A 26456-nucleotide genomic window follows, 5' to 3' on the forward strand; every position below is an offset into this window, starting at 1 on the left:
TCTACATGCTGTACTCAGGAATAAACCAAACTGAAAAAATCCTGCTAGCTCTTAAATGATTTTCGTGTAAGATAAACCCTGATGACATATTAGCAGATAGACTGTGAATGCAGCAGGGAAAGAGAGGGTCCCTGGGAACCAAAAAATCCCAAGGGATGGCATACAATCCTTTTAAAGCCTTAGTGAAGGATTCAGCATCCATGTCCATTTGAGCCCAGCCCAGCATTGTAATAAAGAAGTGGAAGTGGAAGTAAATTAATAGGGTTTCAACATGTGAAAATCCTAGATATATCCCAAGATGTCTGCACCAGGTTTTTACAGATGATTAGTGTCAAGTCCACAGAATGGAGGGCAGCAAATTTGAATGACATGTTCACAAGTACAACTGATACTAGGAGAAAAATCCTTGAGTATCTGACAGTGGACGTGACATATTCTGGAATGCCCACTGCAGGATCCCATCAAAGGAACTCTGGAAGACAAAACAGAGGCAACACAGAGGTAGTATGTATTTAGTGTGCCTTAGGAAAGCAAAGGAAGGGCTGCATGAGGGCAGCAAAAAGATTTTCTCCAAGTGACAGAAGATTAGGAGAAGTGGTTGGCCAGCTATAGGAGACACTTGCTTTCAGTGACCCACTTTCATGGGCACCAATTTCAAATGTATACAAATATAAGGTATCATCAGCCTTGTAAATGAGCGTATTCAGACTCTGACCCTGCCTCAGACTTTACCCTGGTTCCACAGGAGCACTGGCCCCCCCTTTTACAAGCAGGGGTTTCTGATGGCACAGCAAGACTTACAGGAAATACACATTGACACAGATTGCCCAGTCCATGCAGTTACACCAGGACTGTTGAAGGTGTTTCAATATCTCTGCACTTGGACCCAGCTGCCTTTAGGCGTGGATTGGGAAGGGAGATTTGGCTAACAGATGTGAGTGGCGTTCTGGTGAATTCCAGAACCTGTAGGAACTGCTTTGTTCAGACTGTGGACTATTTTCTTTCATAAAATAAAATCAGAGAGTGGAGAAGATGAAATACTGTGTTACCTCCCCCAGGAGAGAGTCCAACTCCTCTTTATTCAGGATTGGTTCATTCCCAGCAGACTCTTCTACCACCTGGAATCCAGAACATGGCCAGACTGCTCAGTTTCCCAGCATGACAGTGAAGTGTTAAACACAATGGGTTTGAGTCTCTGTCACCCTGGCTAGATGGGGATGGGGGGCATTTATTATATTATTTAACATCAATATGTCAAAATCATAATAATTCATATGAAATATGTCATGTCAGGTACTGTTAGAAAGACTATAATGTGCTAAATAAGATGATGATGTTTATGTTCATGTGTTATATGTGTAATGGAAGTTATGGATATGTTTGATATATCTGTATTTCAAGTTGTGCTGTGTCTGGGCGACACCCCAGACAGGATGGCTGCAGCACTTGCCTGCTTAATGGCCCATTAAAAATTCACAGGTACAGGAGGCCCAGGGGAGAAGCCAAGGATATACCTGATGAGTCATCAGGACTTGCTCATGTGACTCTGGATTCCATCTTGTTCCTGTAAAATTTCACAAGCAGCATGGCAAGGGCCAGAGTACATAAAAGGCAGCTGCAGGACATCCATTTTGTCTTTCAGTCTCTATCTTTAGTCTACTGTCTCTCTGGATCAACTCATCTACAACTGAACTGAACTGAAGCTGTGAAACAAAGGACTGAGACCCATCCAGGTACTGGATGTACACCAGAGGGACTATACAAGCCTGCAAACTCCACAATCCTACTAGAAATCTGATATATATGGACTTTCAAATCATTTGTATGTATGTGATTGATTTAATCCTTTATCATTTCTCTTATAGTTTGTTTCTTTCTTTTTATAATAAACCTTTAGTTTTAGTTATTAAGGATTGGCTGGCAGCGTAGTATTTTGGGTAAGATCTAAGCTTATATTGATCTGGTACTGTGGCTGACCCTTTGCGGGTCAGGAGAAACCTTTTTGGTAAAGAGCATAGAGTTTTAAATAACTGATCTCTTTACTGGACCTAGTGGCTGATTGGGAACGAGAGACTAACATGCAGTAAAGGGGGCTATGTATATTTTATTTTGGCTTCTTGATAACCAGTGTGGGGAATCAGAAGCACTGTTTGTGGCTGGTTGGGAGGCCTGACTTCAGTGTCACCCCCCACTGTAGGGAGAATCTGATCTCCTTTTGCAGCCTGCCCTGACCTTGGCATTTTCAGGTGGCTATCCTAGGCACGGACAGGTCACAGTTTTTACCCAGTTACACTGGTTTAGGGTTGAGTAATACCATTGTCATCAATAGAGTTATACCAAAAAAAGCCTGCAGTAACTAAGAGGAGAATCGATTCCAGTCAAGCTTATCTGTTACTGGGATTAAAAAGAAACTGGTTGCTACATGGAGCTAGTTTGGCACCCAGTGAGCAACCGGGAACAAGGTGGTGCTAGCCTCACAAGAACCTAAGCTGGAGCAAAGTTGTGACACTGATGATTGTGCTTTCATAGCTTGGATTAACATGATGAGCCCTTCTGCTCCAGACCGACTGAGGTTCTGGGAGTGAATTCTGGCTAGGTGGCTAGCTATGTCTTCTCTGCAGTCATTGAAATGGTTAGTAAGTGTGGTGGTGGCCATAAAGTGATATACGGAGATGTGTGCTTCTCAGGTAATGGTCTCAAAAGGGCTTTTGAAAATTTGACCTCTAGTCTGTACCAGACTGTACAGGGATATCCCTTAACCAGATGGACTTGGAGCTATGTACTCAGTGCAGTGGAATGCTGACTCTCGTTACTGTTATAATCAGCATGTTATACTGTAGCCCTAGGCATGCGTATAGTGCTTTGCAGAAGATGTGGATCGGCTACAAAGATTAACCTTGTGGTTAAAACATAGGACTGTGAGTCATGTGACCTGGATTCTGTTCCCCCACAGATCTGGTGACACTTGGGTAGAACACAACTTCTCTCTGCATCCATTTCATCATTTGTAAAAGGTGGGGAAACTTACCTACCTCCCAGGGGTATTATGAGTATATTTGTGTTTGTAAAGTGCTTTGAGAGTCTTTGATGGAAGATGAAACAGAAGGGCAGAGTATCTGCTGGAAGAGGTTACTCCCACTGACACTCACATTGCTGAATATCCCTAAAAAAGTCACCTAGGACTTCCCCACTCACCGTGGAAAAGCCTGTGACTGTACTGACCTTCACTGCTCTTAGTGCAGGGTTATCTGAGGTCACTGCTCCTTCCAGGGCACTGGTTCCAGAGCTGCCAGAACAGGACTTGCATAGCAAGATTTCCCTGGAATACAAGATAAAGATTATGGAGCCTAGTCAAAGCATCATCCTGCAGACCGGAAAAATCAAGGAGAGCCTTTGTATGTGTTGATATTTGGGATCAGACAAGCTAAGTGAGGCAGAGGACCCAGCTTTATACATGTGAAGGATTTAAGACAATATAAAGAATTTCGGTGCCATCTTTGACAGCAAGTCAGTAGCCCTCAGCTTCTAAAGACTGGCCAGACCCCATGGTGGAATATAGTGCGCATGTGGGAGGTCGGAACACAAAGTACGAGTGCAAAAGTACCCGAGAACTGAGGAGGAACCAGGGATTTAGAGAGTCAAATGTACTATTGATCTTGCAGAACTGGAAAACAGCCGTGTCCAGGGAACTTAACTACCATCTCAGGTAAAGTAATAGAACAAATATCTGGATGAAATCGGGGTACAGCCGAGTGGGAGATGGCAGTGCCTTTACACTGGGGATTCTCACCTGAGCCGGTCGACTTGGGCAGGGAAGTGGCAGTGTGAGTGGAAGGCCTTGAAGCACTGGGCACAGTAAATCATGTCTCCTCCTCCCCTGCAGACTCCACACCTCTCATCAATTGTCAGTTTCTGTGCAAAGGAGACGGAGGGTTCAGATTTTATTCTCGGTCCCACTTGCTGGCTCAGCCACAGGGTGTGTCTTTTGGGTACATGTGCACTGACTGTTCCTCCCAGTTCCCCCTTATTTAGATGCCATGCCTCCTTTGTCACTATCCCCGCCCCCCACCCCACTCTGCCTTACCGGACACATAAACTGATCCCACTCCTCCCGCTCTGAGCACTGTGCTTGGAGCTCCCTGGAGAATTTTAGGGTACATTTATGCTACCAGGGATAGGCTGAACATGCCTACAGCCAGCTCAGATGTGCTTAAAGTACTCTCTGAATCCGACCTCTGTACACACCAGGGTTTTAAAAAGCCCTCTAGAGTAAGGTGGTTTAAAATCACATGGAAAGCAGAGTAACAAACCAACGGTCTCTCTGGGCCCAGACTCTGCAGCGGCTGGAAGATTGAGGTTGGCATTGCCACTGGCACGAGTGAGGGGGAAGGCGCAGGGGGCAGAGGTTGTTTGAAGTTGAATGAGGCATCGAACCCTGGTGTAGGTTCTTTGATAAGAATCTTCTCCCTGTCTTCAGCTGCCTTCTGTCCATACAGACGCATCTGGGCACAAACAGAAGTGTCATTAGTTAGTCCCTGTGGAGCAGGCACCTCAGGCCCCTGCAGGTAGATCTGTGATGTCAGTTCTGTATAGATGTACCTTGGTCTCCTGAATGTCTATCTTGGGTCAGACCAGTGGTCCCTCTAGCCCAGTATGCTGTCTCTGAGAGTGGCCAGTGAGGGAGTGCACAGCACAGGGTATTTGGAGTGATCCACCCCTGTCTTCTCCCCCCAGCTTCTGGCAGTCATTGGTTTAGGGTTGTCCCAAGCATGGGGTTGCATCCCTGACCACCTTTTGCATCCACCAAATAGCCGTTGATGGACTTACCTTCCATGAACTGATCTCATTCTTTTTTTGAACGCCGTTATACTTTTGACCTTCACAATATCCCCTGGCAACAAGTTCCACAGATTAATTGTATGTTGTATGAAAAAGTACTTCCTCTTGTTTGTATTAAACCTATTAAGGCTATTAATTTCCTCAGGTGACCCCTGTTTTTTGTATTGTGGGAAAGGGTAAATAAACACTTCTCTTCTCATTGTTTCCACACCATTCCTGATTGCAGTATAGACCTCTGTCATCCACCCCTTAATTATCTCTTTTCTAAATTGAACCGTCCTAATCTTTAGTGTCTTCTTATAGGGAAGTCATTCCACACCCTTGATCACCTTGGTGCCCATCTCTGAACCTTTTCCAATTGCACTATAACCTTTTTGAGATGGGGCAGCCAGAACTGGACGCAGTATTCAAGGTGGAGTAACATGGATTTATGTAGTGGCATTATGATATTTTTCTGTTTTATTTTTTCTCTCTTTCCTGGTATTTCCTAGCATTCTGTTAATCTTTTTGAACACTACATTGAGCTGAGATTTTCAGACATCTATCAACAATGACTTTAAGATCTTTCTTGAGTGGTAACAGCTAATGTAGACCCATCACTTTATATGTGTAGTTGGGATTATGTTTTCCAATGTGCATTACTTTGCACTTATCAATGTTGAATTTAATTTGCCATTTTGTTGCCCAGTCATCCAGTTTTGTGAGAGCCCTTTGTAATTCTTCGCAGTCTGCTTTGGAGTTAACTATCTTGAATAATTTTGTGTCATCTGCAAACTTTGCCACCTCACTGCTCACTCCCTTTTCCAAATCGTTTATGAATATGTTGAGCAGCACAGGTCCCAGTACAGATCCATCGGGGACACTGCTGTTTACCTCTCTCCATTGTGAAAACTGATAATTTATTCCTACCCTTTGCTTCCTATCTTTTAACCAGTTACTGATCCAGGAAAGGATCTTCCCTCTTATTCCATGACTACTTAGCTTCCTTAAGAGCCTTTGAGCAGGGACCTGTCAAAGGCTTTCTGAAAATCCCAAGTACCTTGTATTGATTGGATCACCTTTGTCCATGTGCTTGTCAATACCCTCTGAGAATTCTAACATATCCTTACTGGGAAGAGAACCACTCCGACCAACTATGAGCACAGTCTTGCCCACCCTTTCTTGTGTAGGTCTGAGGGGCAGAGGAGGAGGGACATAGGGGGTTCACACATCACATTACATACAAGGCAGGGAAATTCCCACAGCACCTGGAACAGAAGCCTCTCATAGGAGAAGAGCAGCGTGGGGATAATGATGTGGGGAAGGGGGGTTAGAAGTGGCCAAGTTTGGTTTATCAAGGCTCCTAGCTATACCTGTGTCTCAGATGGTGGCTCTGTGGCCCGTTCCTCTTCTATGTGATGGTCCTGCTTCACTTTCCCAGCTGAGCAAGAGATGCACCTCCATGTCCCGCTTCCCAGAGTCAGACAGCAGAGAAATAGAAATGCAAATGTTTAAGGGGAACAAGACAAACCAGAAGGCAAAGCCAACCTCTATTTCCCAGAATGGTGCTTTTGTTTAGAGCCGAATGATCTTTTTTGGAGATGCAAGTCATCGATCACAGTTGTGTAAATGAAAAATGCTGGCTAATGAACAACAATGAACGTTAGTGACACTACACTGACCTACATCAGCTAAGGACCTTCCTCAGGTGTACTCAAGGTCCCTGCCTCTCTAGGAAGATGGAAGCCTTCCTAGATTTAGGACACTATGGTTTTGTTTGTATTTTAAATCTGGTGAAGAAAATCAGGCAAAATAATTTCATCATTTTTTTAGCCTAGCGCTGAGCACTTTGAAAATCCTGCACCTTCCTCCCTGCCCCCAGAGCAACGTGAGCTGGTGAGGTGGTCGCGAAGTAAGAGGTGCATGTGGGAATGCTGTTCTTACCTTGGAATTTCTGTCAGAGGAGGTACGAGGCAGGCCAGGTGGAAAGCTCTGGGGCAGCCGTCACAGCAGATCAGCTCCCCGCCATCCCGGCACACTGCACATTCATCATCGTTCTTCTGACCCAGTGAGACAAATAGCACAAGATGTAACAGAAGGCCAGAACACACAGAAGAGACTCAATAACAACTTCTCCCCCACTGGTGCCCCCATTACAATAGCTCATGGCATCCCAGTGCACTGCAGGACAAACTGGACTTGGTCAGTTACAAAGCATCACGTTCTAGGTCAGTTACAAAGGGTCACCAATAGGTGAATCCTTGCTGTCAGATGTCACAAAACTAATAGCTGGAGCAAAACATTAGCATCCTGGACTTCCAGCAATACCTCTCCCTTATCCCTAGAAGATGACTCTAGACTGCACAGAGCTGAGCACCCAAAGGAGCTGAGTGCTCTAGGGACAGCATGTGTTACAGCTGGCTGGCAGCTGTACAAGCCTGAATGACTTGTGTGTTCCCAGGTACCATCTATGGCACTGCGGAGACATTGTGCCTGGCAGGTTCTCCCTTGCTGGGGGTGTGGCAAGGAGTTGAAGTACAGCCCTGCAGGTAAGCAGTGCTGGGGGAGGGGTGGGGGAAGGACAACAGGCCTCTGGAAAACCTTTCCGACTGCACACTTTCAAAGCGATGGGCTGGAGACCACATGCAAACTGCAGCTCAGCAGCAAGTTCTGGGGCTGGGCAGTGTGGCTGGAAATGGTGGGTGGCTGTTGCACTTTGGAAACTTCTGGGGAATTCCAGCTTGCCAGGGGCAGGAGGCTTTTCTCAAGTGAACGTTTGCCAAGGCAGGCACCAGCCTGAGGAAAGCAGAGACTCCCAGGAGTAATGCGGCATCCCAAGCAAAGGGAGAGGTTCACTCTCATTGGAGCTAGATGGTGTACGCAACAAAGAGGTACGTTGAGGGCAATTCCCTATGCCTCCCTCAGGGCTGACCGCCACAAGAGAACAATGAACACAGGGTGGGGTGAGTGTGGGCCCTGCACAGCGTATGGAGAGCTGGCCCTGGCAGAGGAGGAAATGACACTGGACAGAAACGCTCTATCTGCCTCTGAAAGAGGGGAGGAGAAGCTGGATCCCTCACTAGAGTCTTTACCTGGTGGAGGGTTTGATCCACGGTGTGAACAGGGATGACCTGGGGCTGGCTCTGCGAGTTTATTTTCAGCTCTCCATTCTGCAGAGTGAGCGGGACACAGCAGGATAAAGAGATTAGGCTGAAAATCCTGGGGTGATCAGACTGGCTGTACAGACGCACATCCCAGAAACACATGTCCTGACTCAGAAGGGTGCTAGGTCTAGACTTTAGCGCATCCTGTGTCCTCCTGCAATGGAGTCTGGCTGGAGAAGGTGGGTGCTGACAGCAGAACACTGCTCTGAGAGCACTTTATGGCAGAGCTGGGTCAGAGATTAGGGAAACGTTAGAAAAATCCTTACACCTTTCAAGTTCAGAACAAGTAAAACCTGTGTCCGACAGAGCCCCCAGAGCTGAGCCTAGCAGTGACCCACAAGGCACAAACCAACTCGATATGAAGGAACAGGACAAGACTGAGCTGAGCTGCTTAAGTGGAACCAGTACAGAGTGTGAAACCCCTCACTGCAAAGGGGACTGAAACAGTACAAAGGAGGTTAAAAACAACGTGTTTGCGGAGAGCTTACATATTGGGTGCCTTGGGATCCCTTGGCTCGCACACCGGGCTTCAGGTTTCGGCTTTTATTCTTTCCCCCAAGTTCCTCAAACTTGCTTGGTGCATAAAACTTGCCTCCAACTTTGACACATTTTTTGGTGCCCCCTGGAAGAGAGGATGCCCTGGGTTTATGTAAGTGGTGTGCAGGGTGCACATGCACGTGCAGTTCCTCTATGGCTCAGGGTCAGGGGAAGTGTTCGTTGTTAACCCGTTCAAGCTGAACCGTAAAAGAATTACAGTTTAGAACATGTTTGAAAACCATCTTCTCTGTTTCCCTCCCAGATGCCAAGTTCAGGAGTCAGCACATCCTGTGAAGCAGCAGATGACTCCACAGGCCCAGAAATGCAGAAGGAGTTCAGGTCTCTCTTTAGCTGCTGGCAATGGGATGGACTCTTACCCGGGAAATGAATCCTGAGCCTGAGGCTTGGGAGGTAAATGGCGGATCCAAACTACATGGGCTTTGTTATGAATTATCCACACTGGACGCTTACGTTTTAAGGACCAAATCCTAGCGATAGGTCAGAGAGAAGCACAGTGGGGCAGTGGCAGGTAGCTAAGCACCCTACCAGGTGCAGCCAGTTAATGAGCAGAACAGCAGTCATCAAGCTGGCCCAGCAAGGCGGGGTGCAGGCTACTGTTGCCACTTGCTACTTCACTAGAAGTGCAGTGCTGCAAAAACCTGCCCCCTCTTACCTCCCCACACACAGAGGCAGGGGATAGCGGGAAGGCTGTGTTTATGTTTATATTCTGCGAGTGACTTTTAAAATATTAAAGACCATCTCTACTAGGAGTAGGGGTCTCCCCAGTCAAGGGTTACAGTACCTCTATACTCTCCACCTGAAATGGGACTCTCTCATGGCCATCGACATCCCCCAACATCCAAGCTGCTCCCCAAAGGCTGACCCAATCAGTGCCAGGGTGGGTTACTCTGTTCTTCATCCTCACAGCCACCCATCTTTCTTATTTTCCACCAGTGTTTGCTACTTCCAAGGCCATCTGGTAATCTGGTAATCTCCCCTTCTGCAGGCCCTGCCATCCCCCTACTAGCCCCTCTGCCGGCAAGCAATGAAATCTTGCCCTAGCAACAGTTGCTGGGTGACTTCTAGCTTGACTACAGAGGGGTTCTTTCACTCTGATTAACCTGAACTAAATCTGATCCCTGGAAAGGATTCTGGGGCTGTCCTCTGGATGGGAGAAAACCTGGAATAGAGTTGTCCCACATCATTGTCATGAACACTGTTCTTGAATGCCCTAGATCCTCAGCTTTGTAGTCTCTACCATCCCAAGTTTATAATGTTCTGGCCCGAGAAGATTTGCATATCTACCTGACTCAAACACCTGTTTGATGAGTATTCCTTCTACATCCCCGCAGGTCATGGGTATTTCACTGGATGACACAGTGACAGCCCTCTGGACTGAGGTGGCCATAGTCTGAATGCCTATGGTTTTAAAAAAAAACATGATCAATGAAAAGCGAGGCCTTTGTGCATATGTGCGTCCCAGGGAAAAGGGAGGGCTATGGTTTGAAGTGTGTTAAAAACTGGCAAGGCATTGACTACAACCTGATGACTCCCAGTCAGGAGCTTCCCCAACCCCAATGACTGACATCTCCCTGCAAGGCCCGGCCCAATCTCTGCTAGATCACCAGCCCCTCTCTGGCCCTTTGATCTGGTCCCTTGCCTGGCAGTGCAGTAGAATGCAGACCTCTCTTCCACACTTGCTGAGATCAGCATCTGGGGATGTGGGTTTAAATAGGGATTTGATTTCAAGTGAAAGGAGCCCAGTGGTCTCTGTCTAGTCCCTAGTAAATCAGTGACTGTAATCACAAAACCATCCGACTTCACAAGGGGCAACTGGGAGCCAATGTACTCCAGCTCTCGGGGGTGTGCCAAAGGCTGTGAGGGGGTGCCTGGGCAGAGCTGTGGAAGGAAGGTAAGACAGTTGATGGATGCACTGTTTTGTTTTAAACCATTGTGACTCGTCTTTTAGCATCACAAACACCAAGAATCCTCCCTTCATCTGTTGAATCCCGAAACTCCCCATCTCCTTCCAACAGCATGCTGCCATCTAATCTTCTGAGGCGGCTGTGTGTTTCCAAACTTGTCACCTGCCTCTGGGAGCTGCTGCTTCTGAGACATTGTATTTAAGCTAATGTTGTGGATTGGAGAAGTCAAGCCAGCAGCACTCACAGGGGCCATTGTTCTGCATGGCAATGGATTCTCTTCCAGCCACCTGGCAGATGCCTTCTTGCCCATGCTGATAGGAGGCCCATTGACACCCAGTTCAGGAATGGTTTTAGCCTGTTCATTGCTGCATGGTGCTAACAACAAAGATCTCTCCAAACAGGGCTGGAAAAATGAGGGGAATCTCACTGACGTGATCAGACACATCACTCACCATTTCCTAGAGGGAAACGCTGGATCTCCATGCCTTCTGGTTTCTTTACAGCTTTTGCCTTTGGCAGGATCACTGTGGGGTTACAATATGGGTTAGGGACCAGGATACACATTGGATGTTATTGGAGAGAAGCCTTAATTTGCCCCCTGGGGAGATAATGGAGACCTTCAGAGAAACTGAACCAGTAGGCAGACATCATATGCTGCGGCTGGATGAAATATCTGAAGTGGGCAGCCAGATCGAGCTATTTATGTGCTTAGATTGCACCGACTGGGCTATAAGTTAAACTATTTCAGCAGTAAGGAATCCTTCCTGAAAGTGGCTACATTCCTTCTCTCACATGCAGTCGTGGTGCGCACCTTTGGTGCAAACTGGGCAGCTTTAGAAACTCTGCTGACAGCCAAAGACCATAAATAAACACATTATATTTTATGAATGTATGTAAACTTTAAAGAGGTTCCTAGATTCCCAGGCCAGCAAGGCCCACTGTGATCATCTAATGTGACCACCTGCATAGCACAGGCCAGAGACCTGCCCCACATCATTCCTGGAGCTGAATTTTTAGAAACCATCCCATGTGATTTTTCTTATGTTTTCTTTAACTCTTTATTCTCTTTCCTCTCCTTCCATCTACCACTTTTCCTGCCTGTCTCTCTCTCTCTCCTTTCTATTAGGTTCTCTCCTCTCCTCTGTCTCCATTCTTAAAATTCTGCATCTTCATTCTTTCCTCCTTTCTTTTTCCTCTCCTTCCATCCCTCCTTCTAGTCACCCTTTTTCTCCTCCATTCTTTCCATTTCCTTCTCCGTTTCTGCATTTTCCATCTCAACCTTCTCCTCTCCCCCTACTCCCACCCCCAAAGACTGGCATCACCTTGCAAGGCCCAACCCAGTCTCTGTCTCATCACAAGCCCTGGGCTGAGACTTGGAAGTGCCCCATGACTGGCTGGGCAGCACAGTGCCGACATCTCTTCCACACTCTGCTTAGATAGCTGGTGAGGGGATGGGGACCCACCAGAGGCCAGCAAGAAGCCAGGACAGGAGCTGTTGGAACCAATGAGCTGCTTGAAAGTATAAAACAACACAGCTGGTCTTCCTGGACCTAGAGCCCGGGGCCATTGTGAGTGTAAGAAGAGCCTGGGTCAGGGTGAGCTGTATGGTTGATGGGCTTGGAAGGGCTCCAGCATAGCACAGGACCCAGCATGGGCCAGGTGGGGAGTGAGGAGCTGTACCAGGGTTCGAGTTGCATTTCAGCAGAGGCTGAGTTGGGTGGAGAGATTCCCTTTCCTCTGGAGCTTTCCTCTTCAGCTGCTGTTTGTGCTGTACCAGCATCTTGGGGCTGGAGGGCAGTTTCCTCCCCCGGCGCTGCCTGCTGAGATCCATGTCTGGAAAGGATGACAGCAGAGATTGGGCATCAGGGTAAGGGGTACTCAAACTGCCTGGTGCTTTGTGGTGGCTCTAGATTTCTTTAGTTCCCCAGTTATCTGGTGCAAGTTCAGCCCTTGGTGCTGATCGTTGTTGAGACAATCACTGCTTGCTCTCTTTCCTTCCCACCCCGCACCCGCCGTTCCCTGCACAGTTAATTCCCTGGGCCGATGGCTACCGTTCTGCACTCTTCCTGGGGCTGCAAAGGGAGGATGGAGAGACTCAGAAGCTCTGGGCTCCTAAAGAGGAGCAGGGCGTGCTCTCTGAGGGAACTTCATGGAGCAAAGGCCTGCGGGGTAGAAAGTCATTCTCTTCACAGCCCCTCTGAGTACCTCCTACCTTTGGGAAAGTTGTTGCGAATAGACTGGAGCTTGGCGTATCGCTCCAGGTTGTAATCCTTGAAGAGGACCCTCCAGAAGTCCTGAATGGAGGCTGAATCCCGGCTCAGTAGCCAGGTCAGCATGGCATAGAAGGCCTTGTGAGAGCCCTCCTGCTCCTTCAAACTCAGCGTTTCCTTCAAGAATAAAAAGAGTAGCTTAGTAAAATCTGCAATTCCCAATGGCATCCCTCCCGTTCCCACGGCTGTGTCCCCCACCATCTCCCTGCCAGCTGTGCTGCACACATGCTGTGTAATGTAGCGTCTCGGCAAAGAGGGAGCCATGGTTACAGCAATTGGCACCACCACCCCTGTGCTGCCTGGCTGTGCATGAATGGATGCCTTAGTCACCCACTGAATGACAGCAAAAAGATCACAACCCTGCAACAGTGAGCGGGGGCAGGCCTGATTTCCAGATGGGTACACAGCACTTTCTGAAACTCCTGTCCCTTTAAGGTAACTCTCATTGGGCCCCCAAAATCACTAATTACTTGGCCTATGTGCGTACTCATGTATACGTACATGTGCACATATAGAGCGGTGCAAAATCATTGCACATTCCCAAAGGAACATAGCCATAACCCCGATAATTTCCAAAGACATCTTAAAATGCAACACTCTTCTCCACCCCATACACCACCCAAAAGACATTGACAATCCCTTTTACAGCTACCAACACCTCTGAGCTATCCCTCTTCCAGATTTACAGATCTCCACACTCAAACTGCATCTAGGGCTAGAGGCCTCACTAGAAAATACACTTCCTGTGCCAGAAGCATGTGTGAACACACCTGGAGGCGCTAACATTGGACATGGGCAGGTCATTTAGTATGAGTGCCCACGTTCTTCTCACCTTGAACATCTCCTCTGTGACAACATCATGATCGGCAAGTCCATGAAGCAATGGGAAAACGTCGTCCACTGCCATGGAGATCTCTGTGCGGTATAGCTTCAGCAGTTGCCACAGGTCACTTTCTCCCAAGGGCCTGTCAGTGCTGGACATCCTGCAATGAAGCTGTATTTGCGGGGGTTTCAGCTGGAGTTGGAGGATCTCCCTTACGCAGCAACAATGCTGGGAGAAACTGAACTGCAGTAACCAAGGCACCCCTGCTGCCTGTGCTCTGAGATCAGTCCCTAGGGAAGCCTGGTTCTGGGAATGGTTGAAACAGGGAGAAGAATGTGCACCTTACTCAGGACAGAACTTGCTGTTTCAAGACACTTGCCAAAACTTCCCCTTTAATAGAAACCTGGGTGCTTTGTCAATAATAGGCAGCTCAGCTGCCAATCTCTGGCTAGTGAGTTGAACCCAGGAATCTCATTAAGTTCAGTTATCACACGTTTCTATACTCATGCTAATGTCACTGTGTATGAATTTCTTCTATCTCTGTCATCTCTCTGTCAGCGCCTCGCCTGTCCTTGGGTCAAGACAGCAGAGACTGGATGTGCTATGCCTGACGTGCTGACTTTTTCCCCGCACTGTCCAATAAGGATGTATGGTGGGTATTCCCTTCTGTGTGTGTGTGTGTGCGCGCATGCACATAGACAGGAGACGGGTGGTTGGTAGGGAATCCACCAGACACACTGAAACATATTGGTAGCTAAGTATGGTGTCTGTGAATTCCAGCCTTTGCCCTTTAGCATGAAACACTTCTCTTTATGCAGCACAACTCTTTATATGGTTTGAAATGTGGAGGGAGGAAAAACAAAATACTATTATTGAGGAACCAATTGGGTCCCAAGTATGAGCTTCTGAAGTTTGATTGGAGCTGGGAAGGTGTGTCTAATTAAGCTCATTTGCCCTACATAAGAGTTTGTTGGGGTTTTCCCCCACTGGCTTCACTTAAGCCCTGCAAATTACTTTAAATTGGTGCAAAATAAAATTGCTTAGTTAATTTTAGCCATATATAAAACTCCCGTAGGTGCCTTGGCAGATCTGTAATGCTAGGATGAAATGGTCAATACACATTTTGCCAATTCTCTAACATATAGTGGTCACAGGGGATTCTTTAGTAGTCACAGATAGTGTGTGCAGATTGCTGTATGATTTACTATTTGTGCCAAGTTTGTTTTTTTAACCAGTGTACACTATATAGGAATATTTCTGGCTTATTCAGCTATGGTCACATCTGATTTCTGAGATCTTTAAGGTCCGGCTGCTGCTTATATTAGTTGGGTTGTATTTACAAAACAAAGACAGCTGGATGCTATGTAGTTGCAGGCCTGCGTGCTCAGACTACATATCGACGTTAGCATAATTTTCTTGATTTTCAGTGGCACTAAACTGTTTGGCAGCATCTGAAATTCTGACCTGCTCATAGAGTCAAAATGGATAGGATAGTTTCCTGCTCCTTTTCGATGCAGAACTTGCAAAACCGTAAGCGTGTGCCTGACTTTCCAACCAATTTGCAATCCATGGGACTGCTTGTGGGGGTAAAGTTAGGCACAGTTGTGTTTGCAGGATCATGCTCTTCATTGTGATATTATTATTTTCTACACTTCTGCTGTTTGCAACCAACCTTCAGGTTTGGTTTTTGTCAGTGACCCTATCTAATAATGGAGGAGCTAAACTTAAAATGCATTTGTGTTTCATCCCATGAGCAGGTAGAGTGTGTTTTGTGGCTTGGCTCTGACACAATTGCTTTCTGGACAGACTGCACTCTAACTATTACGTGTGTATTCTTTCATCTTCTCTAACTGGAGTCGGTATCTTTTCTCAAAGTAAAACCCTGAATGCCACTGTCTCCTGCACAAGGGAGCCCCACACCAGCATGTGGTAGGGAGCCTCACCCATGGAGCAGCAGGGCATGGTTTCACATTTAACATATGACAGGCACCAGTCTGCATAGGGGTTCTGTATAATAAGCCATATATTCACACTGGAAAATGAAACTTTTATGCAACTGCTGCCTCAGGGATGCTGTGTACTATGGGAAGCAAACTTTCTACTCCACCACTTAGCAGGAAGGGACCCTTTATTTCAGAATAAATGGAAGATACTGTTCACCATGTACAGTAGGTGAAGGTGGGCTTTCCAGAACAGGCAAAGATTTGGTTAACTATTAAATGAAGGGTGCCTGGTGAAACTTGCAAGCTACAGAATCATTCAGATTTCCAAATCGAATAGTTCTGCTCCTTCACCATTCAGAGATCAAAACTGCTTTCCCTATGAAATATAATCTCTTCCTACAGTGGTCATTAGTGTCAGCTTGCTGTAGCTAATTTTGGTTTTAATATATTAACCTTGATGAGCAAATTCAGAGATTATGGCTCACGCAAGGTAAAAGTAATCCAACTCTCAGTATATTGATGATACTCACACTGGCATCTCTTTATTCTTGTAATTAACTAAGAGTCACCTCAGAATTTATGGACTTTCCAGGGTGCCTGCTTTTTTCATTCAGAAACTTTCCTATGTAATTGTATCACTGGTGTCTTGTCTCTTACTGCTTGCTCCAGCTCTCAGTGAAGTCATTGGAGTCTTGCCATTGACTTCAGTGAAAGTTGGATCAGGCCTGTATTGCACACAGCCAGTTCTCTGACACTAGAAGATGACGGCACAGAAATTCAGTTCTGAGTTGAAAATCTAAGCACTAAACTGACAACCAACATGTAGACCCACAATCTAGCAAGAAAAAGCAACTGTTGCTTACTTAAGGGCTCCAGACTATCACCCTTCTGGGTTGTAGAAACCAGTGTAATTCAGGGCTGAATATACTCAATTGTTTATGACCTCTCTTGCCCCTTTTACAGTTAAAATCTGTTTCTTTGTCAACATTTTTGTTCTTCTCCCATACCCAGCTCTTCCTCACACTGCCTTGTTACTGTAAGGCTGCTCATTATGTCTGTGATGAGTTGCTGGCCTCTTCTGAGGAGTAGAAGATATTGCAGGGTGCAATTCAGTAACCTAAATCTATAAGGTAAATGGTTTTTTGACAAAGTTTGTAGTCCTAAAACATGAACTTTTTGTCTCCCCACCTCACACCTGCTCCACAATCCCTCTAAGCCAGTGGTTCTCAACCTGTAGGCCAATCAGCACACAGTTGTGGTCCATGTGACACTCTCAGGGCCATACAGGCAGTATATATATGTTGAGGAAAGAATCACTCTGCTATACTTTAGAGTTGGATCCAGTGCAGCTTTAATTGTGACACACACACACACATACAAAGTACTTTAGCTAAAGGGAAGCCCATGCAACATGTCTAGATGCTGTTCATTGGTACTTCACCTGGCTACCAGAAACAAAAGGCTTATATAGGGGTTGCTTAGGTTCATTTACATGTGATCATATAGTGGAATTTGATTAACAGTTTATACTTGACAGGAAAGACAATTATATGTATAATGGGGTACACCAGATGTTTTCACAGGAAAGACCAAAGAGTTACTTGATTATATAATGTGGTTATCAGGTACCCTGGCTATCACCCGAAGATGGGTGACTACACAATACATGTTAAAATGCTAATTTGTATGGAGTAACTTCCTGTGGGGCCAGGAAGACAGGGGGGCACGTACCAATACTTATCAGAACAGGAGATGTCGGTTTACAGACATCAAAAGGGCTAGATTTTCCCAAAAGGAGTTTGCATTTAAATGGTGGTCCTGAGACATCATGTGGGATTTTAGCGTCTTTATCTCAGTCTCAGTTTGGGGCATCCTGTCAATGATTTAACCTGAGGGCTTCCATCACAGTTCAGGCTACCCAGTTTCAGGCCAAGCCGTCTATAATCAATTTCAGACCAGGCATTCTATAATCAATTCTATGTAATACCATACACAGTATTTCCTATGTCAGGTAGCCAGGAGGTCAATTTAGACCAAATTTCTTCAAAGCCCCAATTAGTGTTTTCTGAGGCTACCTGGTGCACTATTTTAAGCTGAGACTGAATTTTGTGAATATCCGTCTCAATCTTTTTAATCTTGGTTTACATACATACAACAACTTGAGTTTACTAGGGCACATACTCTGCCTTGGGAGGCTAAAAGAAAATCTAAGGCCATGCGATTTTGGGTAACAACTTGAGACAGTTGGGTGACTTCTTGTAAAGTTAGGACAGCATCCATAGTAACATTTCCCATAGCCTCTATGGTGGAGGAAAGGTTGACTACAGCCTGTTCCAATTCAGCCACTCCTAATGAAGGAAAAAGGGCTCTCACAAACTGGTGAAAGCCAGAGTGGCGAGCTACCCGGGGATTTTCTGACCGTTTATTGCGAGGGGCTAAATTTCGGATCTGTATGTTAGGTAACTCATTGTGGATTTCGAACCCTGGGATGACTTGCCCTATGGTGCACGTTCCTACCCACTTCCAAGGCAAAAGTTTGAAAGCCCATTTCGCGCATAGCCAGAACATTTCTGGGGCCTCTATGGTGGGATATGCATAATGGGTGCTGTTATTGAATCTACATCTTTCGGCTAAATACATAACTAAAGATGGAGTGGACTGTGGGATCTTGGGAGTGTTTTCACAGTGAGAATTACTGGATTGAAGGAATACACCGGTATCCCATATTGTGTAATTAGAACTGCCTTGGATGATGGTATATTCCGTTTGATTAGGGCGACTACAGTGGCTAGGGATTGCATTTCCCAATAAGATTCCATGGTTAGTTCCGGGTTTATAATCTAGAATACTTTGGCAAGACGGGTAATGTCCAATAAAGGTACCGTTGCCATGGGTGTTATTTCGGCGATAGCAAAAGGTTGCTTCGACCCGGGGGGCTGTTTTCCATCTAAGAATATGAATAGGGGCTCTTCCTAATTCTGACAGGTTTTTAGATTGTAACAGGAGGAGGGTGCTATTTTCCTCTAAGGCCCATATGTTTTGTGGTGCAGGTATGGCCATCAGTGGAATATCTTGTTTTGGATGAGCTGGTCCATAAGTACAGATCCAGCAATTACTGTGGTTATTTTGATCAGCAATAGATTGGGATAATTTCACAAGGAGGTTAGAGTCCCAGTCTGACAAGGCAAATTGAAAAGGTTAGTGACCAAATAACTACCACCGATTTCATGTTACCGTCCCAGAGTCTTTTATGGCTTTTCGAGGTCTTAGGTTGTAATTGACGCTTGGGGTGGTCCGATATGGGGCTCTCTTCACGTTTCTCCGAGTTGAGGGTTGCTGACAGGGCTCACTGAGTTGAGGGTTGCTGACAGGGACCGGAATTTGGTTGCCTTTGGGTGGTGGAGTTTTCTTGCAATGCGAAGCGTGAACCCAGTTAGGGTATCCTTGACACCATACAGCAGTGTTAGTGGTTAGTAACACGGGTAAGGGCCCTTCCACCGTGGCTGCAACGCGTTCTGTCGCTGGTGGATTTTTATGTAAACCCAATCTCCTGGTAGGAGGGAATGGCACGGTTCTGTTGCAGGTACTGGAAGGGCTTCTCGGACCTGTGAGTAGATAGACGACGCATTTCATTAATGATTTACAATAGTTCAGAATCGCATCATCAGATAAGTGCAGATCCAATTTTTCCGGATCTGGTGGTCGGGTATGTGGTAATCTCATGGATCTGGCCATGACGATCTCATGTGGGGATAGTCCATGCTTCTGGTTGACAGTGTTTCTAATATACATAAGCGCTATGGGTAGGGCATCTGGCCACTTCAGGCTAGTTTCTGCACATATTTTAGCTAATCTAATTTTCAGATCTGACTTTTTTTCTTTCTACAGCTCCACTAGACTGGGGGTGGTATGCACAGGGCAGGTGTTGTTGAATTCCTAAGGCTTTACATAAGTTCTGAATGACCTGTCCTGTGAAGTGGGTTCCTCTATCGCTGTCCAAAATGAGGGGCAGCCCAAACCTAGGTATGAATTCTCTCAACAGTTTCTTGGCGATGGTTACTGCATCCGCTTGCTTACAAGGATATGTTTCTACCCGTCCTGAAAACATATCAATGATGACTAACACATATTCAAAGTTACAACATTTAGGTATTTGAGTGAAATCCATTTGTAGGTTCACAAAGGGTCCCCATGGAGGGGAATGTGCCAAAGTTTTAGTCTTTTCCCTTTGGCCTATGTTGTGGGCTAGGCAGACAGGGCAGGTACTGCAGTGCTGTTGTGCTATAGAAGGAAAATTTGGGGCAAACCAATCGCGCTTAATTGTTGCAATCATCCCCCCTTTGCCCGTGTGAGCCACAGAGTGAGTCACATGGGCAAGGTAGGGCACAAGAGTTCTAGGCGCTACCAGACGGCCGTCCGGGGAACGCCACAAGGTGTGTGGGTGCAGTTTGCACCCATTTTGTTGCCAGTCCTTTTTTTCCTCTTCTGGGGCCTGGTCTTGAAACATGGTCAAGGCATCGAGGCTAGCTAGGGGTGAGTGATCCAAGGATAGGAAAAGGTTAACAGAGTCAGGTGCTAGGGAGCCGATAAGGGCCGCTTCTCTAGCTGCATGATCTGCCAGGGTGATTCCACGTGTGACATTGTCTCAAGGAGTAAAGTGAGCTTGGCATTTGACTACAGCTAGGGAAGAGGGCAATTGCAGAGCTTGTAATAAAGCATCTACATATTGTCCATTCTGAATAGGACTTCCGGTGGAGGTAAGGAATCCTCGCTGTTTCCAGAGTTGCCCAAAATCATGGACGACCCTAAAGGCATATAGAGAATCGGTGTAAATGGTTACTGACTGTTTATCAGCTAATACACATGCACGAGTGAGGGCTACTAGCTCAGCAACCTGAGCGGACAAAACATGTTGTAGATGGTATGCCTCTAAGACTTGATGCTGAGTACACACTGCATATCCTGCCACTAGGTTACCCAGACTGTTTCTAAGACAAGACCCATCCACAAACAAAATTAGGTTGGGACTAATCCTAGGTTGGGACTAATCAAAGGGACATCCTGGGGATCTAGCCGGGAGGTAAGAAGGTGTTCGGTAACTGCCAGACAATCGTGGGGTTCCCCATCCGAAAGGGTGGGGAGAAGTGAGGCAGGGTTTAGCACGGAACACTGGGTTAAGGTGATGTTAGGAGCTGACAGGAGGAGTCTTTCATATTTAGTGAGTCTAGCGTTAGATAGATGTTGGGTTTTACCCTTTAGAAGTAAAGCAGCCACGGCATGAGGGATGGCTATAGTTAGAGGGCTTCCCAGAACTAGAGTGTCAGCCTTTTCAACCAAAAGGGCCACTGCTGAAACTGAGCGCAGACAGGGGGGTAAGCTGCTGTGACTGGGTCTAACGCGGTGCTGTAATATGCAAGAGGGCGGTTCTTGTCCCCATGGAGCTGAGTTAAGACTCCTTGGGCAAATCCTTCCTTTTCATGGCAATAGAGGGTGAAGGGTTTTTGGTATTCTGGAATCCCAAGGGCGGGGGCCCGAGTTACAGCTTGTTTGAGGGAGACCAGGGCTTGTTCCGCCTCGGTGGACCAGACCAATGGCTCTGTAGCTGTATCTATGGTTAACTCTTGCAAGGGTTTTACAAGTGAGGCATAACCTAGAATCCATTGCCTGCAGTATCCTGTCATTCCCAGAAGGCTTCTCATTTGTCTGCGAGTGGTAGGTTTAGATATTTGTAAGATAGCATTAATTCGGGAGGAAGATAAGTGTCTGTTTCCTGCAGAGATATCATGGCCCAGATAGTGTACTCGAAGGAGACAAAGCTGCAACTTGGATTTAGATGCTTTGTGTTCCTTAAGGGCAAAGGCTGTTAGCAGGGTGATAGAATCCTGTTTGCAGGCATCTAGGGAAGGGGAGGCCAACATGATATCATCTATGTACTGAATTAAGGTGGAACCCCCATCAAAGGTTATGGGGTCCAGATCCCTTTTTAGAATTTGTGAGAAAATAGTAGGGGCCTCTGTGTACCACATAGGGAGCCGATGCCAGCTGTACTGGAGTCCCTGGTAAGTAAAGGCAAACAGAAATCTGCTGTCTGGGTGGATACGGATAGAGAAAAAAGCAGAACAGAGATCAACAAGAGTAAAATAGGTGGCAGTCGCAGGAATGCATGACAGGATGGTAGCAGGGTTGGGGACAATGGGAACTGAGGGTAATACTGCACAAATCGATGTGTCTTTTCCAGGTTTTTTTATTGGAAAGATGGGGGTGTTACAGGGGCTACGAGTGAGAAAAATAATGTTTTGTTCTAAGAGGGAGGTTATTACTGGCTTGATACCCTCTTCTGCTTCCTTAGAAATAGGATACTGCGGGATGCAAGGGAGAGGTTTTGTAGCGTCTAAAGTGACCCGAACGGGTTCAGCACTTAACATGTAACCTACTTCGTTTGGATGGGTTGACCACAATTATGGAGGCACCTGATCCAGCAGTTCCTGTTGCAACAAGGAAGTATTGGATTCGGTGTTTTCCTGGTTAGAATTTTATAGTAATGCTACAAGAGTCTCTTCCCTAGCATCCAGTACATCAAGATAAACACCCTCTGGTGTGCAATAGATTACACAACCTAGTTTACACAACAAATCTTTACCCAACAGGTTAACTGGAACAGAAGGACTAAGCAAAAAAGCGTGTTGCTCTGATATAGGTCCGATAGTGACAGTGAGAGGTCGAGACACTGGGTGGGGAATAGGCTGTCCGCTGATGCCTACGGCGTTTACAGTTTCAGTGGAGACAGGGGCATGAGGGAATTCTGAAGCTTTTAAGGTGGAGCGATGCAAGAAACTAATTGCCCATTGACAAGGCACGTCAGGCTAGGCCCAGACTGCTCCAAGGGAATTAGGGGAGCAATAATGTCACTACCCCTCGCGTTGTCCTATGCGTATTTACCGAGTCTGGGCATATCCTGCGCCCGGACAGGTAGTGCGGGGGGAAAACTTGCTGGATTTCTGGGGCCAAAATGGCCTCTATGGCCTCCGTCTCCTGGCTGGGTTTTTCGGTTAGGACAGTTTGACTTCCAGTGGCCGGACTGCCTGCAATAGTGGCACCGAGTATCGTGGGGCGCTTGCCTTGGCCGCGCATTAGGCTGCCCTTCCCTCTTGTTCCATCCCCTTTCCCAGTTTCTAGTTTTTGGACTCTCTGGTTGTTTCTGCAATTGGTGGATATGACAAGCCATAAGCTTTGTTTCAGTATCTTCCTTTTGTTTTTCTAATCTTTTATGGAAGTGTTGGATTGCTGCTAAAAGTTCCAGTAGGGGTTTTCCCTCCCAGCCTATAATGACACGCTGTATTTCAGTAGAGATTTTAAGTAAAAGACCTTGTACAAAGGTAGCAGAGACCGCTTGTGGCGCGTCCTGTTCAGGATTAGTCATATCCGAGTGTCGTTCAAACACTTGTTTTAACCTTTGAAGGTAATTGGCTGGTTCTTCCCCTTTGTTTTGTTTGCACATATTAATTTTTACCCAGTCTATCTTTTTAGGACAGATTGTAAGTACTGCTCTTACTAGCTGCTCACGGGCGGAGTTTAAAGCGACGTCTCCAACAACATCCTGATTTGGCCACTGAGCTTCCTTTTTAAGTCTTAGGAGGGTTTCTTGGGGCATAATGGTTCACAAGAGTTGATTTACATCAGCCCAGTTAGGATTATAACAATTCATAACAGTGTGTAGTTCTTCCTGAAATTTTACTGGATCCTCCCTGATGTTAGGAAAAGCTCGGGCTAGATTAAGTAGGTCGGTTGGGGACCACGGGGCATGCACGGTTACTAGGCTCGTTCCTTGTCCTGGGAGCTGCTGGAGTGGACATAATTGGGCAGAGGAAGTTTCTTCTGGCATTCTAAAATCGCTTTTTCGTAGATCATATGAATGGGAGTCCGAGGCAGTTTGGGTCTGGTCAGTTTCTGGGGTAGCAGGTTGAGCAGATCTGCTAGTAGCATCAACCCAGGCTGACTGTACTGCTGGGGGTAAGGGTCCCCTTCCCTGATTTGATGGACCTGGCTGGGCTGGTGGAGGCAGCTGAGCCGGGGGGGGGGGGGGGGGGGGCAGAAGGGACTGGAGATCAGAACTCTAATAGCTCTTCAGTAGTTTCCTGGGGATAGGGCGCCTTTTCCATCACAGGATATAAATGACTAGGGCCCGAATAATTTGGGGGAGCACCCAATTTCTCCCGTACTTCTTTCAATTGTAGTTTTAATTGCTCCTGAGAGTCTTTCAAACTTCGAGTTTGAGACTCATACCACCTTTTTGAGGCTTCATCATACCAGTTAAAAAATGCATCCCATTGTGCCTGGGATACTTTGGAACCCTCAGACTCTAAAGTTTTTCTCAAGTGCATTATTTTATCCAGATCAAAGGTTCCCACATCAGGGAATTGCCTGGCCAGGTCATTTTTAGTATAAGAATGCCACTTTGCCAAAAACTTGCAAGTCTGTGGAGAGTAATGCGTATACAGATAATACGCTGGAGTTCCCTTTGTGGGACCTGATGTCTTTCTAGACTGACTTGTTCCCATTATCACTTACACATACGTACACACACAGGAATGGCTTATTAAGGGATTCGCACCGTTTCAGTTCAGCCCACAATACAGCTGAGCAGAAATGAACTCGATGACGATACGCTTATTTAGCGGGACGGGGTAGGGAGAGGAGACAAGACACAGAAGGGGTCCTTCCAAAAGTCACAGGAGTCCACTTGGGACAACGGATCTATTGAAGGCTCATGATTTTGGAAGGGCGATGGGACAGACACTCCACCTGTCCGTTGGGTCACTGGGTTCAGGCAAGTCCCCCTTGCTATTAACTCTCACCAATCACAGCCAACAAGGCTAGCGGTGGAATCAGGGCAGCTAGAACTTTGCCTTAGTCCGAGACCTGATCAACAGCTCATTTAGCTAAGTACAATCATTTGGGTTTCACACATTACATCACCCTTCCCCTTGCTGTGTCTTAGGTGTAATGCTTAAAACTTGCCACAGGGAGGAACCAGTCCTCTACTTATAAACTAAATCCTGCCAAGGGTAGATCCAGCTTTCAACTTGCAGTAACCCTGACAATATCGGGTTGGGAATTTGATTCGCAGCCCGTAGTTAAAACTGGTACTGTCGGGGTGTAGACTCTGTCTATAGCCCGCAGTAAAATCAGGTGGGGAGCGTCCTCCGTCCACAAAAAAACTCACAGGTGAGGTGAGGACCTAATGTCCACAGCCCACAATAAACCAGGTGATCACAGTAAACCAGGTGGGGAAGACCTAATGTCCGCAGCCCACAATAAACCAGGTGATCACAATAAACCAGGTGGGGAAGACCTAATGTCTGCAACCCACAATAAACCAGGTGATATCACTTTCTATTACGTACAGACAAGACAGATAGACACAGACAATTCAAAGCTTACCCTGATCCTTAACAAAGTTTGGATCTCGCTTGGCTGTTCTCGAATAGGAAGCCTACGGACAGCCCTCCTTCAAAAAACCCCAAATAGAGATTTAAAAGGTCTCTTACCTTTGAATGGCGCCAAGAGGTTGAAGGGGAGCGATCCGCGGTCCTTCCTGGGCGAGGCCAGCACTTGGAAATCCGAGTCACAGCACCAAATTGTCGAGGAAAGTATCACTCTGCTATACTGAGGAAGGCCACAGTGCCTTGCTACACCCCTTCTCCAAGTCCAGCTCCCGGTCTCCAGAGCTGGCCTGTGCCCCTTCCCCTAAGCAGGATAACATGTCTGCATTCATGTGGTCCTTACCGGCCCGATATTGGACAGTAAAGGCGAAGGGTTGTAGGGCGAGGTATCGGCGCATGATCCGTTTGTTCATCTCCTTCATTTGATGGATCCAGCGGAGGGGGGCGTGGTCTGTGATTACCACGAATGGCCTGCTGAGGAGGTAATCCTGAAGCGCCTCCAGGGCCCATTTTACCACCAGTGCCTCCTTTTCAATGGTCGCATACTTCCGCTCCCGGGGGAACAGCTTGCCACTGATGTAGAGAATGGGGTGTTCCTCCCCATCAAAGTCTTGTGTGAGGATGGCCCCCAGTCCTACGGCCAAAGCATCGGACTGAACCAGGAAGGGGTGGGTAAAATTGGGGCTGTACAGGACGGGCTTATGGCACAGCGCATTCTACAAGATGTTGAAGGCTCGGTCACATTCCGGGGTCCACTGGAAGCGAAGCGGCTGGTCCTTCCAGAGCAGGTCTGTTAGTGACGCGGCGAGGGTGACATAGGCTGGTACAAATCACCAATAGTAACCGGCCAACCCCAGGAACTGCCTCACTTGTTTCTTGGTGGTAGGCTGGGGTAGTACTGGAGCGCCTGTACCTTCCCGATCAAGGGGCGTAAGGTTCCCCAATGCCACCCGATATGGCATTTTCGGGGGTTCGTGGTTATCCCGGCCTCCCGCAGCGTACTTAGGACCCTGGCCACCTCATTCAGGTGGTCCTCCCAGTGCCGGCTGTATACCACCACGTTGTCGAGGTAGGCCACAGCATAGTGTACATGGGGTCCAAGGAGCCCATCCATCAAGCGCTGGAAGGTCGCGGGGGGCCAGTGGAGCCCGAAGGGCATCCTCACGAATTGGTACAACCTGCTTGGGATCGCAAATGCGGTCTTCTCTCAGGACCGGGCATACAGGGGGATTTACCAATACCCCTTGGTGAGGTCGAGTGTGGTGAAGTATTGTGCCTCCCTGAGTCGGTTGAGTAACTCATTGATCTGCAGCATGGGGTAGGCGTCGAACTTTGAGATGGAGTTGACTAGCCTAAAGTCTATACAAAACCGCCTTGACCCATCTGGTTTTGGTACCAGTACGATGGGGCTACGCCATTCACTGGTCGAGGGTTCAATTACCCCGAGCCTCAACATGGCCTGGACCTCTTCCTCTACAGTGGCCTGTAGATGGCGAGGGGTGATCTAGCGCCAGTACGTACCACCTCGCCGGG

At 47.0% G+C, this 26456-nt stretch overlaps 1 protein-coding gene across 1 annotated transcript; it reads right to left on the reverse strand.

Annotated features, from left to right (window-relative positions):
* Positions 1-391: 391 nt before the first annotated feature.
* AIRE (autoimmune regulator) lies at positions 392-26082 on the reverse strand. Its single transcript, XM_067536365.1, has 17 exons — positions 25837-26082; positions 25267-25639; positions 16467-16507; positions 13547-13708; positions 12657-12831; positions 12125-12277; positions 10897-10968; positions 9825-9938; positions 8471-8604; positions 7911-7988; positions 6763-6878; positions 6192-6288; positions 4290-4502; positions 3791-3912; positions 3223-3319; positions 1050-1118; positions 392-472 (listed from the first exon to the last, which is right to left on the reverse strand). The coding sequence occupies exons 1-17, from the start codon at positions 26080-26082 to the stop codon at positions 392-394; spliced, it is 2343 nt and encodes a 780-aa protein (XP_067392466.1).
* Between the last annotated feature and the right edge of the window lie 374 nt (positions 26083-26456).

Source organism: Emydura macquarii, unplaced genomic scaffold (genome assembly GCF_026122565.2).
Source record: "Emydura macquarii macquarii isolate MOO-44397 ecotype Brisbane River unplaced genomic scaffold, CSIRO-AGI_Emac_v2 contig_3534, whole genome shotgun sequence".
NCBI lineage: Eukaryota > Metazoa > Chordata > Testudines > Chelidae > Emydura > Emydura macquarii.